The following is an 18,605-nucleotide window of genomic DNA, read 5'->3' on the forward strand; positions in this document are numbered from 1 at the left end:
ACAAAGGATATATAACAAAGTATTGAGATGAACTTTTGACATTGACAAACTACTTATTTTCCACCATAATTTGCAAACAAATTCTTTCAAACATCAGACAATGTGATTGTCTGGATTTGTTTCCACGTTTTGTCTCTCATAGTTGAGGTATACCTATGATGACAATTACAGGCCTCTCTCATCTTTTTAGGTGGGAGAACTTGCACAATTGGTGGCTGACTAAATACTTTTTTGCCCCACTATATATATATATATATATATATATATATATATATATATATATATATATGTATATATCATACATTTTCATAGATTATATATCATACAATAAACAAACCTAACAACAATACATGTCCCTTAAATAAAATGGAAAGAAAAAAAAACTGTAAATCAAAAAGTTCTTATGAATGAAGTGAGTGAAGTACCCAGATGAACTGTGCATGTGACTTGGAGTGCTTCATTTATTTTTTAGATAATAAACACCATATGTGCCACCACCTCAATTAGAATAACACTCACAATATAGCATGATCTCCAAATTGTAGGCAGGTCAGATAACGTATGTGAAGATATCTATTACTCCATATGCCTGTCTGTGTCATCACCATGCAGTTCCTGGATTGGCTGCACTTTAAAGGGATGGAAATTATGATTTCTAATAATTTGATGCCTATGGATCCAGACTTTTAGGGCATCCTTTATGCATAAGAACATTCTCTTACTTCTATGGTTAATTTAAGGGTCCATGCACACTGGGCTGAAGTTTTGCCTCTAGAAGCAGCTTAAAGAGGAGCTGCAGTCTGCTCACATAATTTGTAATAAAAACATCTTTGCCATTCTGAAGCTTCCCTCCAACCACTTTGCATATTATTTTATATATACTGTGATTTTGTATTGGCCAAATATGCTGCAGAAATCTCCCTCCACTGAGTCTGAATGCAGCCATTTTAACTGTGGGCAGCTGAAGCTGCTGCCTGTTCACTTCCTGGATTTACACAGACACACAGAGGCACACCTCCAGCTCTGCAGCCCTTTCCTAGGTATATAACAACCTGCTCAGAATCATCCTTTGGTGTCTGCTGTTGCCATGACAACACATCTTTCTTAATCCTAGTGTGCATTTTGTACATCTAAAGGTTTTTGTTTTACTTTTTACTATTAAAAATACACATAACATTATTATTTTACTAAAATAGATTTAATTAGGATGTGTGTTTCCTTGTCAGTTAATGGGAATTCATTTTTTTTTATTTTTTGGAAATCTTATTAATTGTCATTTCACTAAAGTAAGATTTAAATACAGTGCATGTTTTTTTTTTTCCCTTTTTTTTTCTCTAAAAAAAGAAACATTCTCTTCCCTAAACGAAATTTACTGATTTACATACAGAAACATACTTAATCCTTGTTAACGCAATGCTTCTGGGGGGCTCCCAGGGGCCTGACGATCAAGCAGGACATTTTGAATTCTAACCTTCCCTCTCCCTCATCGCTGTCCACAGACACAGTAACACAGGATGGCAGGACCATCCCTGGGGGGAGAGGACCAAACTCATACACATTAATTCTTCTCCATGGCAACCCACGTTACCATGGCAACTGCCTAAAAATCCGCAGGTCGATTTTGGGGGGCTAATTGCTCGGCACGTTCACTGTAGGGGATGAGCGGAGATGAACGGTTATAAACTTTGATAAAACTGATATGGTTTTACTGCTGGTGCAAAATCAAGAAAGTGGTTTGTCTCCAGGGGCGAATGTGCCAGATACGCTCTGACTGCTGTTGTAACTGCTAAGTTATTTTATGTTTTTACAATTTAAAGGGAAACTGCAGCCAAACAGCTAGATACATAAAATTGCTGTTGTACCTGCAAAAGTATTTCGAATTGCATTCAGCTAATCTTGCTTTGGTGTCAAGATGACACTACTATTCAGCATTGCAGCTTTCCATGTCACCTGCCTAATTGTTGGATTATGAATGAGCACCATCCCACAGCTGAGTAGAGATGAGTGATATTGAAAGTTTTAATTTCTACAATATTTTAGTGAAAATCTGATTTCGCCTAGGTTCACATTGGAGCGATTTGTCACGCGATTTGAGAGATCAAATCACATGACAAGTCGCAGCCTATTGGAGGCAATGACACTTCCAATCGGTGCGACACAGATTTTGCGGCGCCGCATTTGCAAAAGTAGTTCCTGCACTACTTTTGCCAATTTCAGGTGCGACTTCAATAGACATCTGTGCATGAAGCCACACAGATGTCTATCAAGTAGCACCTGAAATCACACTGACCTTGCTACTATGAAATCATGCTACTTCAAGTGAAGTGGGCGCGATTTCAAAGTAGCATCAATGTGAACCAGGGCTCCACATCATTTCACCATTTTTAAGAAATGCATTGAAGTCAATAGGAAAAGCGGAATTATGTTTTTAACTGGCTCCTGAGGTCAAAGCTCACTATGTTATAATATGGCTGTATATTCTTTGTACAACCTATTTACATTTACAAACACTGTGCAATATGTGAACATATCCTAAGTTATCCCCTTAATCCTTGGTGCCCAAACCTGTGACCTGAGGTGTGCCTATTGTCAAACCAGTAAAAGAAAAACATTCTTTAGACTGGATCATTGACTTACTTTTTTCTGTGCTGTTCATTACCTTTTCACTTATGGCCTTTTTTTCCATGTAAACAGATCTTGATGAGAGAACAATCAAATTTGGTCATTTTTAAAGGCACAGTGAGAAAAAAAATGTGGAACCATTGACTTTTAATAGGGCAGTCTCATGTGATGTGTCTTTAGTCTATGACTATCTCCTGAAGCATGTCTCCAGTTTCCAAAAACTTGTGCATGTGCACAGTCTCTGACCAACTGTCATGCATGTCTACAGTCTCTATGGGGGAGATTTGCTACCCACAGAATCTGGTGCAGCTGCCCATGGTAGCCAATCAGCTTCTAACTTCAGCTTGTTCAATTAAGCTTTGTCACTAAGCCCACATTCACATCAGGCCATTTTGACATGCGATTTGACATGTCAAATTGCATGTCAAATCGCCAGCTATTGCCGGCAACGCCATCATCCGAATCGGTGTGACACCGACTTTGCGGCGCAGCACCGATTCCTAAAAGTAGTTCCTTCACTCGTTTAGCGAATTCAGGGGCGATTTTAATAGACATCTGTGCATGAATCCACACAGATTTCTGTCAAATCGCCCCCGAAAGTCAGACTGCATTGCCGGTTTTAAATCGTGCGAGTTCAGCTGAAATCGCACAAATTCAAACCAGCCCTCAATGTGAACCTGCTGATTGCTTACTATGCACAGCTGCAGAGGATTTTGTGTGCACCAGTTTTAGTAAGGCCCCTTTCACACATGCGGACTGTTCGTTTCATCAGTTCGGTCTTGTTTTTTCAAAGAAAAAAACGGATGAAGTTTACATCAGTTTGTGATCCGTTTTTTTACACCCGCCGGCTAGAGTCCTTAACCACTTGAGTCCCGGAGCTATTTTTTCATACAAAAACGGTTCGTTTACATCCGTTTTCGGCCGATCCGTATTTTTAAAAGAAGAAAAATAGGGACTTGATCCGTAACCAAAAACAGATGTTGACGGAAGTGGATGTAAATGGATAATCATCCATTTACATCCATTTTTCCATAAAGAAGACGCATCGATGTTCGTTTTTCATCCATCCATGGATGGATGAAAAACAAACGGTCCTGGTACACACAATGAGATTATTGGACGAATGATGGTCTGTTGTTTTTTTTTTTTTTTTTACATGCTAGTCTCATTTTGAAAATTAAGAGTTTACTAAATTTACAAAATTTACAAAAATTCTCATATGACAGAATAAAAATTCAGAAGTGATGTAAAGTGTTATAGTGTATTTGTATTGTACAAAAATCATACGAGAAACATTTTCATGCTTGTCCCATTGGTTAATTTAGCATGAATTGTCCTGATCGGCTCTCAAAAGCTGTGTAAGAGCGAACAGATTATTGCACGATCGCTTCTGATAGTGTGTACGAGCCAGTTGTCTCCATCTATGTCCTGTAGCATGCCCGTAGTCTCTGACCATCACATTTCGCATGTCTGTAGTCTTTGATGGATTTCTGCAATCTAACATTTACTGAATATTGCATTTAGTAATGTCAGGGGTGTCACTTCAGGCCACCCGTTTCAAATAAATTAACCACCCCTGCCCTAAGCTATCCAATCAATTTGCCTCTAATTAGGTAAACTCTTGTCTTGCACTGCATAGTTGTTAGAAGATCCAAAGGAGATTGTACAGTCAGATGGTAGCATGTGCGATAATAACCTTTGCAAGAAGCCCCTTTCAACTATCCTAGACCTGTTCTTCTGCAAAAAAATGGGCTGTCATTGGCCTCAATATTTTACATTTTTTTCACAGACAAAAAAAAAGGTAAAGAGTATTTGACAGTACACAAATGAAAAAAAAAAATACAATGAACACTGCTACAAACAAAATAACCTTCAATATATTCTCTAAAAGAAAAAAAACTTCATTTAAATATAGAAAAAAATTGTGAAACCGAGTTTCTGTGGCACAATTAATTTCACTGAAATTACTCCACTTTGCTGTGCTCCTTTCCTGCTGTAAACTGGCTAAAGACTTCTTGCTCATCTCCCAATGCCCAAAGCATGTCGGGATGACAGGACACAATAAAGTCAAAGTGCAAACTCTGACAAATGCAACTCCAGATAGTATAAGATCAGAAGGAGTAAATAAGCACCTTTATTTCAGGTAATTAATTACTTTAGTATGTAAAAATGAGATGATTTTTGAATGAACTAAATCTTAGATTCACTTACTTTTTCCAACTGTAGAAGTATAGTCATCTATTAAAATAACTTTTTTTTGTAAAGAAACGTCATAAAAAAAATGCCAAGGATTGTTATGTTTATGGAGTGAAAATATGGGAGTGTCACATAAATGGTAGGTTATTAAAGAATCCTAGAGTCCTGCCTTAAAATAAAAGAACCCTCTACCACTGTCATATAAACTAGCCAAATAGTCCATACATTAGTGGTGGTGGAGCACTGTACTCCAAGCTCAGCAGAGTTTGTGAATGTATCAGATGAATGCTAATGCATTGCAGCTCTCTTATGCCCAGTGGGACTCCAACAGGATCCCAAGGAGGATCAGTTACACGTATGAAAGGATGGGCATGCCAAGACATAGGAATTGGTTCAGATTTAATTTTTATTTCTCACAAAAAAAGGTCTATCAAAAGTTGACAGAAAACATGTTTCAGGGGTTAACGCTTCATCAGGTCTTAGGTGTATTGTGCTGAAGGAAACTGTATGAGGGAATAATCTTTGGCAAAGTCACTCTGTGACTTGATTATATAACCTATGACCTCTGTGACCGCTGGTGAGCGGGGCGAAACATGCCAGGGGAACATGGCTGGAGCGACGCTGCCTGAGGCCACATTTATTTATATACTAATGAACTGGGTTGGTGAGCGGCACCCTTTCTTCTCTTTGATAATGCTCCTATTCCTCTGAACGGTGGACTGATGCCAGCACCCCTCACTGCAACCGGCAGAGATCTCTGTCTCAGCTTAGAGCAGCACTGCAATTTTCAGTTGATTACTTTGAACAATCTTTGGGTTTAATTCTTAGTAGCCTGTATTTAAAGAGCCCCCTACTAAGAATTTACCCAAGGACTGATCACTGGTCCAGATTCCTCCTGTACAATAAAACTAAAGTATAATGAAGCGGGAGTATAACCCCTGCAATGCACTGGCCATCATCAATTCTTGACAGACTCTTTAATTGTGACAAAAACAAATTATATCTGGACCAATCCTTACAGCTTGGCACTCACATCCTTTTACTCCACATAAACACAACAATCCGTAGCATTTTTCTGACATTTCTATAAAAAAAAACATAGTTCACATGTGTCACCAGAAGAGCAATACAGGAAAAAATCTTCTGATGGAAACATCTGTTCAGATGACAACAGGATCCCCTCACTTTTAGTTTACTTTATTGGGAATTACTGTATTGATATCCTATATCTTTATTTATTTTTAAATGTTACAGAATGTGAAATCATTATGTAAATTACATATTAATTAAAATTATTCAAAACACTGCTAATATAAATGCAAACAGATAATGCATAAAATATATATATATATAATTTTATTGATCAAATACATTTGAACATTCCATAGTCTGGAGATACATAATATGTTCTTAGCTCAAAATAAAACCATATGCAAAAGAGCTGGCATGTAAACATACAGAAATACACATACAAATAAATGGCATTATTTTTTTTATATATGATAAAATATTTATACATGAAAAGTAGACACGGGTCGATACATTTTAAAGGTAGATAATCAGCTGAATTTGCCAGTGCACCCTAATAAACTCTACGCATTTCATGACTCTTGACCACTCATCAGGAGTTAGGTGCAAGGAAAAACTATGGATACAGGTCAATAAATACTGCCTTTCAAAAGGGAGAAAAAGCTAGTAGGGAGCAGGGGGTCTAATATTTACAAGTCAGCTGTAAAACTATGCCCAGCTGATATCAAGGGAGATGGAGCCTCAGAAAAATTGTCTAAACCGGGGCTGAGGCAGGGTACCACGCCCAAGCCCGAGGAAACAGCCAAGCGGCAGACCATTCTCCCCATGTGTAGAGAGTCGAGACATGATTAAAACAGGCACATCTAAGTATGCAGGCATCCGGGGTAACGATGTCCACATAGACCATCCTCTACACCGCCATTGACGTCATGCCTTCCATGCTGCGCTCCATGAGCGCTTCAAGCCTCGCTTTCAAATCGCTCAACTGCACGGTAGTTTTCCCGGTCACGATTGCAGACTGACATTGATGAGAGCTGGCGGTGCGGAGAACTGTCTATGTGGATAGCTTTACCCTAGGTGCTTGCATACTTAGATGTGCCTCTTTGAATAATCAACCATGTGAGTTGCCAAATGTTGTACCTTTATTAAATGTAACCATATTGCTACACTTCGAGGCGCCTCTCTTCTCTTTTATACTCTGTAGCTCCTGCTGGATTTTGCTTCTAATCCCATTGTAGAGGCTTCCATTTGTGGATGGACATTTTATGATTACACAACCCATCACATTGCTATAATCTTTTTATATGGTCTATAAACGGAAGGACTTATGAATAAATGGTTGTAGAACAAATCATCCGAGTTTTCACTATTTCTTATGGGGGAAATTTTCTTTGATATACAAGTGCTTTGGTATACAAGCATGTTTCCGGAACAAATTATGCTCGCAATCCAAGGTTTTACTGTATATATATTTTATGCATTATCTGTCTGCAGTGACATCCCTCATTTAAAGTCCCACTACTTTCTCCTCTATTTTTAAATGTTTATTAGGGTTGGAGGTTTTACATTGCGGCTGTGCCGAGTGACAGTCCCCTCTTTTGTCCACTGCTAGTATAAATGACGGACATTGTATTATCTTCCCACTAACCAGTGCACAGCAGAATTTAGACTGAAAGTGGGAGATTCTACAATGTTAACCAAACACAACAGCACTGCACAGTGAAAGCAATCCAATGTGTTTTCAGGGACTTGGAGCTACAGAAAGAAGGTGCTTAGGCAGGAGAAGAGCACACAGAGGACTTCAGGGCTGGGGAAATGCTCTTTCATAGACAAATGAGTAGACAAAGACACAGGAAGATGCAGTAGTGAATAATGATTTCAACATCCTGGCAGTGCTTTCTGGTAGGTGTATCTGAATTACAAGACTAGCGGAACAAATCATAAATATTTCAACTGTTTATTTAGTTCTTCAGCTGCTTTAAATTGTTACTGAACCCAGGATCTTGCATTCTCCCACATTACACAGAACATGGAAATGCAATAGTTTTAGAAAATATAAGTTGCCAAATATCTTTTTTCATCAGCAGTTAGAGCAGTCTTGTGACTTCTATCAGTGTCAGTGTTAAAGCTTGTAGGAGGAGTTTTCATTCTGCACTGACTGTCCTATCAGGCTGCAGGTCCCCTGGCCCTCTGTCTGGACAGTGCTGATTGGCCCTGTGATAATCACATGCACTTTCCCAAAAAAACAAAAACTCTCTAGCAATACACACCAAAATAAGCATGTGAAGCTTGTCCCCTAGCCTCTGTTATATCAGCAGATAGATTGGGAGCTGTGAAAGAATGGGAGGATCAGAGAGGACAGGATCAAACAGCATCTTTACACAATGCAGAGTATTAACCCTTTATGTTTCAAAGTGAGTATAACACGCATGCTTTACTGCATATACAGACTGTCTTTACTGTTGTGGGTTTAGTAACACTTTAAGTTCTGCTTTACTCTGCCTAAATATCATCATTCTTCTACCAAGCATATCACTCTGGGAGGTAGAAAATCTGGTTTACATGGTTACTAAAACATTGCTCAGAGCTAATACAGTGATTCTGAATTAAAGTACCAGATTGTACTCACAGAAAACTTGACTTGGCAGTTATCTTCCCCCAGGTAACACAGGTCCCCTGATACATTGGTTTCTTGCCACAGGTGCTCCCCATTTACTGCGTTCTCCTGCAAGGTAAATATGCAGTCATTCATTCTGACCAAATTCCATACATAAACTGCATGCCACACACACAAGTAACACAGCATCACCCAGAGGTAAGACTGTGACATTACAATTGCTATTGATGTAACAGCACCTCAATATATGACAGATATGACCTCTCTTTTCTTTTAGCCTTTATAATCTGTTCTACAGATAACATTATACACACCTCCACTGCCACATTTGGCACTTTTTGGGGGGGAGCGGGTACCCGGTTTTGACAGGACCCGTTCCCACTTCCTGGTAAGATCGCCAAACAGCGATCTGTGTTTCCGGCCCCTCCTCCTTCCCCCTGCTGCCCCCTGCCCCTTCAGAAAGTGCAGCGCAACTCACACCTGAATCGAATTGACGAATCGGCTAGAGGTGCCGACATCATAGACTCCTTGAAAAGGTAAGTGTCCTCACATTAAAAGACCCCCCCCCCCCGGGTCTCCACTGCCAAGCTGTTGTGTTCGCCCCCTCTGACATTGGCTTTTCACTTTTTTAACTGCTCGTTGTCTCCCAACATTTGGCCCGCGTTTATCCGGTTTAACTGACACTTTGTGGGAACTGACTAACTGCCACATCACCAGTGACACTAATACAGTGATCAGTGCTAATAATATACACTGTACTAATGACACTGGCTGGGAAGGGGTTAACATCTAAGGGCAATCAAGGGGTTAATTGGGTGCCTAACAATGTGTAATTTGTGCTGCTTTTTACTACAGATCGATTTGTTTATTTTCCCTGCTTTGCAGGGAAAAGAAAAAAAATCGATCATTCCTTCTGTAAAGAGCCCTGTATTGATTGTCAACACAGGGCTCTGGGCTGTGATTGGACTCAGCTGGTCACCAGGTCCCACCATGAATCATTGGCTGGGATCTGCTGACAGTCTCCTGCTGTGTCAAATCACAGGGGAATAGGTGGAGGGGGGCATGCGCCGGAAACCCTGAAACAGGCAGCGACGTATGCCTGTAGCTGCCACCCTGTTGCAGTATATGTACTGTGAAGGGTTAGCAAGTGGTTAATTACCAATGGTATTTGTAATATGCAGCATGAGGGGGTTAATGTATTGCCACTGGTCACTGATGCATTAGTGACCAGTGGCAGTTAATTAACCCCTTTGTGCTGCATTAACACTGACACTGGTGCCACAATGCAGCACAAAGAGTTAACTTCATATGCAGATGGCAATCTGCTTACTTATGGGATTACAAGTTCTTGGATCCTTCTCGCCTCGGCGGCTCCTCTATGTCACAGCTCTGGCAGCAGCACACTATGCTCCTCTCCTCTGGGTCCTCTCCAATCCCGCCTCCCGCCCATGGCTGGCCTCTCAGTGACGTCACGCCGGGCTGAGACTACGAAGCGCCTGTTAGGCGGGGTATCACCGCTGACAGGGAAGTGAAGGGCTGGGCTATGCTAGTGTTTTGCCGGGTGCAGAGTGCACTCAGCACATCGTTACAACTATAACTAGAAGCACTTCACCTGCACTGCACCCCTCTTACGCGAGTTAATTGTACCGCCCAGGACATCCGCCCCTTCCACCTCCCCTTGTACTGGTCCTGTCTGCAGTATTTGTAGTTGCTGACTTTTACATTTTTTTTTTACAGACTGGAACTTCGCTTTAAATAGCTTTTCCCTTTGTGGTGCATAATTTAGTTCTGCTTTATTTTGTATTTATAATTTTATATTAATCTTATAGGGCCAACAATGTTTGCCCTACTCCGACGTGTACAGTAAGTGACACCATATTTCTATTAGTGAAGCAGCTATGAAGTCAGACTCTGTTCCACGGGAATGAAGACAGGCATCCAAGAAGTTATTTTTTGGCAGTCTGATGACATGTAAAACTTAAAGTCACATGGCTAAATTAAAGCGCCTGATACTTTTGTTAAAGTTTTATAAATTAAGCCTAAGACCTTAAGCACATGGGTGTCTGGGGCCATATGAATTAAAATTCGGCCACATTACCAGAAGCCAGAGATGCAGTGTACAGACACTCATAAAAATCAATGGCTGTACACAGGTATATGTGTATGCGTATGGATGTGCATATGGACATACACCCCTGAACGCAAACAGTTTGCATCCAGGGGCATATATGAGCATGAGCATGTTTACACAAGTACCGGTTTATACCCCACGTACTGTCACTGATTTCATTGGGGGGCTGTATGCAGTACCTGTTGCAAATAGCCCCCCCGTGATTATTAGCTTTAACCTGCACCTTCCCATGACTCACTTTTGGTTATGAGACAATCAATTAAAATGGGAGGAGACAAGCCACAATTGCTGGTCCCTGTTTTCTCACCATTATGCCCTGTTTTTATGAGGCCCAGAGACATTAAAGCTAAACTCTTAACCCTTGTGGTGGTAGAAGCATCACTGCAAGGGTAGTTTTGAATTTTCCCCCAGGGTTTAGCTTTAAAGCGGAAACATCGCCCCAAAAGGGGAAGTTCCGCTTTTCCGCCTCCTCCCCTTCTCCTCTATCACATATTGATACATTTATTTTTTGGGGGAGCAGGTACCTGGCTGGTACTCTAGTAGGAAATTATTAAAAACCCCTGTTTGTTTTTTGCCATCTGTGACCAATTGGGGATTTCTCTTTACTTCCGGTGTTGTAGAGAGGAAATATCTTCAAAATGTACAGTAATCCCCTTTTAAACAGTTGTCATCAGAACAAGCACCCTCTTTGGAGGATTTTCCTTATTTTGCGGTTCTGCTAGCAATTCAAAATATTGGATTTTCTTTTACATTAATTCTCAGTGACACATAGGGGTTGATTTACTAAAGGCAAAGAGACTGTGCAGTCTGCAAGTGCAGTTGCTACAGAGCTTAGTAAATAAGAGGGAGCTCTGCTGACTTCCATCATCCAATCATGTGCAAGCAAAAATGTTGTTTTGATTATTTTCCTTGCATGTAATTGGGTATCCCTTGTAAAGTGAAGATTTATCCCATTTACTAAGCTGTGAAGCATCGCACCTGCAAAGTGCACAGTCTAGTTGCCTTTAGTAAATCAACCCTAGTGAGTGAGTAAAACACAGACACGGGGGGCACAGACAGCAAAAAAAAACCTGACAGGGACTCTAACCTCATAACACTCCATTGAAAAGATTGCACCAGGTTTGATGTGATATTTTTGTTACTGCTACACAAAGCCATTATGGCTTTACATCACACATACAAAGACCCACTAAATCAAGAAGATCAACCCTACAGTCCAGTCCAGGGATGTTCGTGGCTCCTTCAGTGGTCCATTGGAGACAGTGAGGGTGGGGCAGTGCACAGGGACCAGGTGCTGGAGTCCAGAGCGGGAAATCGCTTTCCTGTAGGGAACATAAAGAAACACAGATCAACAATAAAAACAAGACAAAACACAGAATAAATATTTTTGTGCCTTTCTACTTTATATAGGAATGAAACACAAACAATGGGACAAAGAACGATTGAGCAAAAAATGGGGCAGCTGCCCACAGATATTAATCAGGTTTAATCTTCCAGATAAAGAATCAGATTACTTGTTGTGAGTTAATACAGATTAACTTTTCCTAAATCATACACATATTAAAATACCAAGAGAACACTGACTGCAAAGTTCCTAACACTGTAGCTGTGTAATGCTGCATTTTTGTTCTAGTCCTGCCCACAAACAGGGAGATTTTGGTGTGTGAGTTAAAGCTGGAAGTATTGGTAGTTTGAACCCAAAGATGAGGAGTTCAGATGGTCATGGGGTATATATATATATATATATATATATATATATATATATATATATATGACTCATACGGTAGTCCTTGGCTGCTCAACTCCCAAGGGGGTCAGTCAGTCAAGGTCAGTGTTGCCAACCTCAGCATTTTTTACTGACAAAACATGTCACATTTACTGGCAGAGCACATTTTTTACTGACGACGTGAAAAAATATCCTATTAAAAACTAAGACAACTAATATTAAAAAAATATAAATACAATATGGAAACACTGACAATACCCCTAAAAAGTAATTTTCTTGGTTCAGAATTAAAAACTCAACACAGCATGACAAATTATCAGCCCCTGATATTTACAGACAGTTGTAAAAAAAATCACAGATTTTTACGAACTGTCAGTAAATTTACTGATAGTTGGCAACCCTGGTCAAGGTGCCTATTCTTCTGCAAAGTAATATCGGTGAGTGCATTGCTGGAAGTACCAGTATTTACCCCCAGCATCTTATCTACGTTCCAATCCCTTTTTTTCCCAAATACCACAGAAAATATTTCTCTAAAAGCATTTATTCTCATGATTAGATCTTCCATAGATTACAATCCCTGATTCAGATACACGCCCCTTTACAGCTCAAAAGGTAATTGAAGCTGAACTCCGGAAAAACAAAATGTCGTCCTCACTGCATGGGTTAACTGCTCATTTATGCCTAGGGGGCCTGGTAAGACAGTTTCACGTACCCGATCCTCCACTCCCGCCGGGGGAGCAATGTTTTCCAGGGAAGAGATGATTGGCTAAGTAAGAGTGTTTTTCACATCCCCTCCAGTAACCAAGCAGTTAAGCCTTGAAGTGAAGGTACAGCCCCACTGCAAAAGAAGACCTTTCAGTTTTCCAGAGATCAGCTTTAAAGGGAACTTGCATTAAGGGAACTATATAGATTGCCATTGTTGAGCTCTTCCCTGTGTCAGGTAGTCATGGTAGCTGTGAACTGTCTGCCTGAGGGACACTGTGACAAATGAGCCTGGGCCACCATTTCTGTGTGAAAGAGATATCTCACAGATTGCTCTCTGTCTAAAGAGGGTTGTCACAGCTGACCCTGCACACAAGCAAGGAACTACAGGCACTCAATGGCTAAGCTGAAGAAACTCAGAGGATCTAGATATCCAGCTTGTCACCCAGTCAGCAGTTGACTGAGGATAACCTGAAATAGAAAGTGGAGAAAAAATCCATGTCTGCAAAAATGGAAAAGAAGGGAACTAAGATTCCCAATGGAAACCTTATGACCTTACCCTGGACACTAGACAAAAAACTGAGCTGCCACCAGCAGGGACCCACCTTTAGGTTGTGCGTTTGTTTTTTGTTTTTACTCTTGTAGGTGGCAATATAACCCAACAGTCAAGATCTTCTTGATATTTGCTATGACCTTCACTGGCTCCAATAATTTGAGCCACTGACCTGAATAACCCTGCAGGTCAGATCTGTGCATACATCACAAAGTCACGGATCAGTAAGACAGCTGGGTAGCCAGTAATGGTGAAAATAGAAGCCAGCCTATGGCAATCTCCATACAGGCTCAGTATAAACCTCTTTCAAACATAAATCAGAGAAAAAGTGAAAGCCACATATACAGATGTGCAACCTAATAGATCTTGCACTAACACATTTCCATTTTCATAGTTTTTTTTTTTTTAACAAGAAAAATATTTTATTCAGATTTTTACAGTACAAGCGATGCAAATACACAATTTTGTACATGAACAGTATTATACAACTTGACATAGAAAACATCATTATTGATATACATAGGATAGGTGGGTGCAAAATCCTTATATCATATTAAGTATTAGTACAGTAGTTAAATATTCTAGCTCAGTTACCCAGGAAGGTGCCGCTGGGGGGGGGCGGGTTTGGGAGGAGAAGAGGGGGAGGAGGGGGGGGGGCCTCGTGTGAGTGGGTAATTACGTAGTGTGACGGGTCATTGACCCACAGGAGTTCGATCCTAGTGGTTTATTATTGTGGTACAACTTCAGCCACAATATCCTGAGCATCATCCAATAACTCCACTCCCCAGGCATCTATCCATTCCGACCATATTTTATCAAATTTGCCAGGGCAGTTTCGATTAATATAAGTGATTTTATATAGTGGTAACACTGAGTTCATAACCGTGCGTCACGAAGGCACAGTAGGTGGGGCAGTGTCCTTCCAGTGAAGGAATATCTCTTTGTGTGCATAAAATGTGGCATAGCTTAGGAACAGTCTAGTATATCTGCCGCGAACACTGGCACGAATATTAAGCAGCATCAACCTAGGATCAGACCCCAGATCCAGAGATGTGATGCTGTTGAGGCTGTCCACAACCCCCGCCCAGTAATCTGCCAGACATGGGCAGGATGTGAAGAAAGAAGGCAGCCTGCAGGTCACACCTAAGACAACTCACTGGGGTCTCTGGATTCATAAGTGTCAGTCGTTTTGGAGTAAAATAGGCCCTGTGGAGGAACTTAACTTGCAGGAAGCGGTCTTTGGCTGAGATCATATTGGTCACAAAGGAGGATAGGCAAGCTTCCCATTCCTCTTCTGTCAAGTCAGGAATGTCCCCCATTTACTTCCACCTTCCACCTCACTGCTTATGCTGTTATAAATATGACTGTATAGTCCAAAAGGGACCAGAGTTAGGTTGGCCATACACTAGTAGATTTCTGAATGAACAGTCGTACGAAAATTCTGATCGGTACATTTGATGACTTGATTAACCTCCCTGGCAGTATGATTATGACTGATTTTTAATGCTGAAAGCGGTACATTGTTTTGCATGGTAATTTGGCATTTTATATTGTAGGCCTGTAATTCTTAGGAATAACTCACCTAAATATGTCCAAACAAGAGTCTAGTAGACATCCCGGGTATGATAAAGTTTGACACTATCGTGCAATTCTGCAAGTATTCTACTTTACTATCGCTGTTTTCTAGTTGGTCTACAACCGCTTTTGACGTAAAGGGACACTTTTTGGTTGCCATGGACATTCTCAAGCATATAGGCAGAAAGAACAGTATATATAATATAAAACTGCATGCAGAGCACTGGACACAGCATTAGGGACAAAAGGGAGGTGAAATGATTTGATACAGTAATCTAATCTGTAAAATTACAGACTCGGGGTTACCGCTTTTGGTAATGAAAATTCACCCCGAGCCACTCTCGGGATTACCGCTAGGGAGGTTAATGCAATTTAAAAGTACTTCAAAATTGTATCTACAATTAACGTTTGATTTCGGAATGAATGGACCTGCCACATTCATTGTTAGAAATTTGTTAATCTGAGAAACATTTTCGTTCATGCTCCTTCAAATTTTCTTCAAAAACAAATGTCTCACTAACAATGAGAAAATCAAGAAAACGTTCTGAAAATTACATTTTTGAATGAACTTCTATGAGTGTATGGCCAGCTTTAGATCCAGAGCACACATAACAGTCCTGTTTGACATCGCTTCCCTCCCCTTCTCCTCCATACAAGTCTCTATGAAGACACTCTGAGGGGGATTTACTAAAACTGGAGCACACAGAATCTGATGCAGTTGTGCACAGTAACCAATCAACTTTTAACTTCAGCTTGTTCAATTAAGCTTTGCCAAAAAAATCTAGAAGCTGATTGGTTACTATGCACAGCAGCACTAGATTCTGTATGCACCCATTTTAGTAAATCTCCCCCTTTGTGATGAGTTGTATGGCTGTGTTACTCAGACCAGCCGACACAGAGCACTGGGCTTGGGAGGGTAGACAAACAGCAGTTTTACTGAGAGAAAAAGGTATTTTAAAGTATCTCCGGAAAAAAATCCATTACAAATCATAACAGGTGACATACAGACCATTAACCTCCCTGGCGGTATTCCCAAGTGTGGCTCGGGGTGTATTTTCAGTACCAAAAGCGGTAACCCCGAGCCACACTCGGGATCGCATCGCAGGATCCAGGAAGAGGTTACTTACCTTGTCCCCAGGTTCCTGCGATGTCTCACCGCTCTGTGTGAGAGCCGTCCTCTGCCGGATCTATTACAATGCCGAGCTCCGTTCCCTGCGAGCGTTGTGACGCACGGGGACGGAGAACGACGCCAAATTCAAAAAGTAAAAAACACAATACATATACAGTACACTGTAATCTTACAGATTACATTACTGTATCAATTTATTTCACATCCCTTTTGTCCCTAATGGTTTCTCCAGTGCCCTGCATGCAATTTTATATTATCAATACTGTTCTTTCTGCCTGGAAACTTGAGAATGTCCATAGCAACCAAAAAGTGTCCCTTTACATCAAAAGTGGTTTTAGACCAGCTAGAAAACAGCGATAATAAATTTGAATTACTTGCAGAATTGAGCGATAGTGATTTGTGGGGAAATTCATCATCAAACACTGAAAGTAATGACAGCGGCAATTCTGCAACTGAGCAAATTTCAGTGTTTTTGATTTGATTACATTATTGAATAATTTTTATTATTATTATATTATTATTTGTTATAATTATTTATAGTTATTTATTATATTATAATTTATGATTTCATTTTTCAAACTTTATCATACCCAGGATGTCTACTAGACTCTTGTTTGGACAGATTTAAGTGAGTTATTCCTAAGAATAACAGGCCTAAAATCAGACATAATCATACCGCCAGGGAGGTTAAAGAGATAGAAAGGTGTGAGACTTCAACTGGGCTTTAATTATTGTTATGCGATTTCTGGAATACGTCTTCTTTACCTTGGTTTGGACGCATTAATACATCGATAATGGACACACTTCCAAAGCTGTTCTATCTTTTTCAGACCGTTCCTATACTCATGCCCAAGCAGTTTTTTGTCTCTCTCCGCTCCATGTCCATACGCTTTATTTGGAATAGGGGGCTATCGCAAATCCATTATAAACTACTTACTCTCCTAAAACTGCAAGGAGGGGTGGGAGTCCCAGATTTTGAACTCTACCATAGGGCATCTGTTTTGGCACGAGTGTTAGATTGGTTCCCTCATCCCTTCTCCAAGGCTTCTACGATGATAGAGCAGGATCTCTCCCCTGTTCACCTTAGGGCTCTTCTCTGGGGTTACAAGCGAGATTTCCACAGGCTTCAATCTTCGTCTCCTCTGACCCTCGCTGCCCTACGCTTATGGTATAAAAAGGGCCTTCAGAATCTCATGTCCTCAGATCCATCTCCCCTAACAACTTTGTTCGATAACCCTACGTTCCTCCAGGGAATGGGAACCCCTGCATTAGGAGGGCTGACACGGTCTGCCTGGCCGGTAGCACATTCCTTTGTTCACTGAAATACTGAACAACCTCTTAGCCCTATTGATAGTGGCGACTGGCTCACTGCTATTCATCTATCCTCCTTTTGTAATGGATTATTCACTTTCACTTGTGTACACTGCCCTCTGACTGAGTATGAGCGATTGTGCTCCCTCTCTGAGACGCCCAGACATTTACTTTCCTCGATTTATAAGTTACTTCATGCATTGATGCACGATGGACTTCCAACAACTCCTCGAACATGGTCCACGGCTCTGGGGAAGGAGATTGTGATTGAAGATTGGCAGACCTCCTTTCACTTCACACACAAGTCCACGATTTCTTGTTATGCACAAGAAAAGAACTATAAAATCCTCTCTAGATGGTACAGGGACCCCTTGTCGCTACATAAGATGTTTTCCGAGATGCCAGCCCCTTGTTGGAGATGTGGCTCGACAGAGGGGAATTACTTACATATCTGGTGGGAGTGCAGTGGGATACACCCCTTTTGGTCCAAAGTCTTTGCCGTTTATAATAGAATCTATCAGGATTATCTGACACCAACCCCAGAAATAGCACTCCTATCAATACTTACAGGCTCGATACCATCTCAGAAACAAAGTTTATTACGCTTCTTCCTTTCCGCAGCGAGACAATAAATTCCTCTATATTGGAAAACAGACATGTGCCCTCCACTGTTGCTGTCAACTATATTATGCAAATGGAGGAGATGCTTCCGTTGGATAATGATACCTTTGAGAAGTTCAAAATCTTATGGTATGTGTGGCTTGACTTCTCCACCTCTGCTACACTTATAGCCATGCTATAACTAAATTATTATTATATATTTCTAACTATTAATACTTTTTATTTACCTCTTCATTGTCTGGCCATGGGAAAGCCTGAATTTCTTCTTTTCTACCCTTTCTTCCTTTGTTAGGCCTCTCTAGGTCTTTCTCTCTTTCTCTCTCTTTTTTGATTATACTTTCCTCTCTCCTCTTTCTTTAATCATACACCTTATCTGTTTGATGATTGTATCAC

At 40.6% G+C, this 18,605-nt stretch overlaps 1 protein-coding gene across 11 annotated transcripts in view; it reads right to left on the reverse strand.

Moving 5' to 3' along the window:
- The window catches only part of DGKI (diacylglycerol kinase iota), a 466,380-nt gene that overhangs the window by 245,095 nt on the left and 202,680 nt on the right, over nt 1–18,605 (reverse strand). For all 11 annotated transcript variants that reach the window (XM_073621819.1, XM_073621822.1, XM_073621821.1 and 8 more), the window contains 2 exons: nt 11,809–11,917; nt 8,477–8,572 (listed from right to left, as the gene is read on the reverse strand). In XM_073621819.1, the coding sequence (XP_073477920.1) occupies nt 8,477–8,572; nt 11,809–11,917 (205 nt within the window). The remainder of the gene's footprint in view (nt 1–8,476; nt 8,573–11,808; nt 11,918–18,605) is intronic.

The sequence above is a fragment of the Aquarana catesbeiana genome, linkage group LG03, assembly GCF_042186555.1.
Source record: "Aquarana catesbeiana isolate 2022-GZ linkage group LG03, ASM4218655v1, whole genome shotgun sequence".
Taxonomy (NCBI): Eukaryota; Metazoa; Chordata; class Amphibia; order Anura; family Ranidae; genus Aquarana; species Aquarana catesbeiana.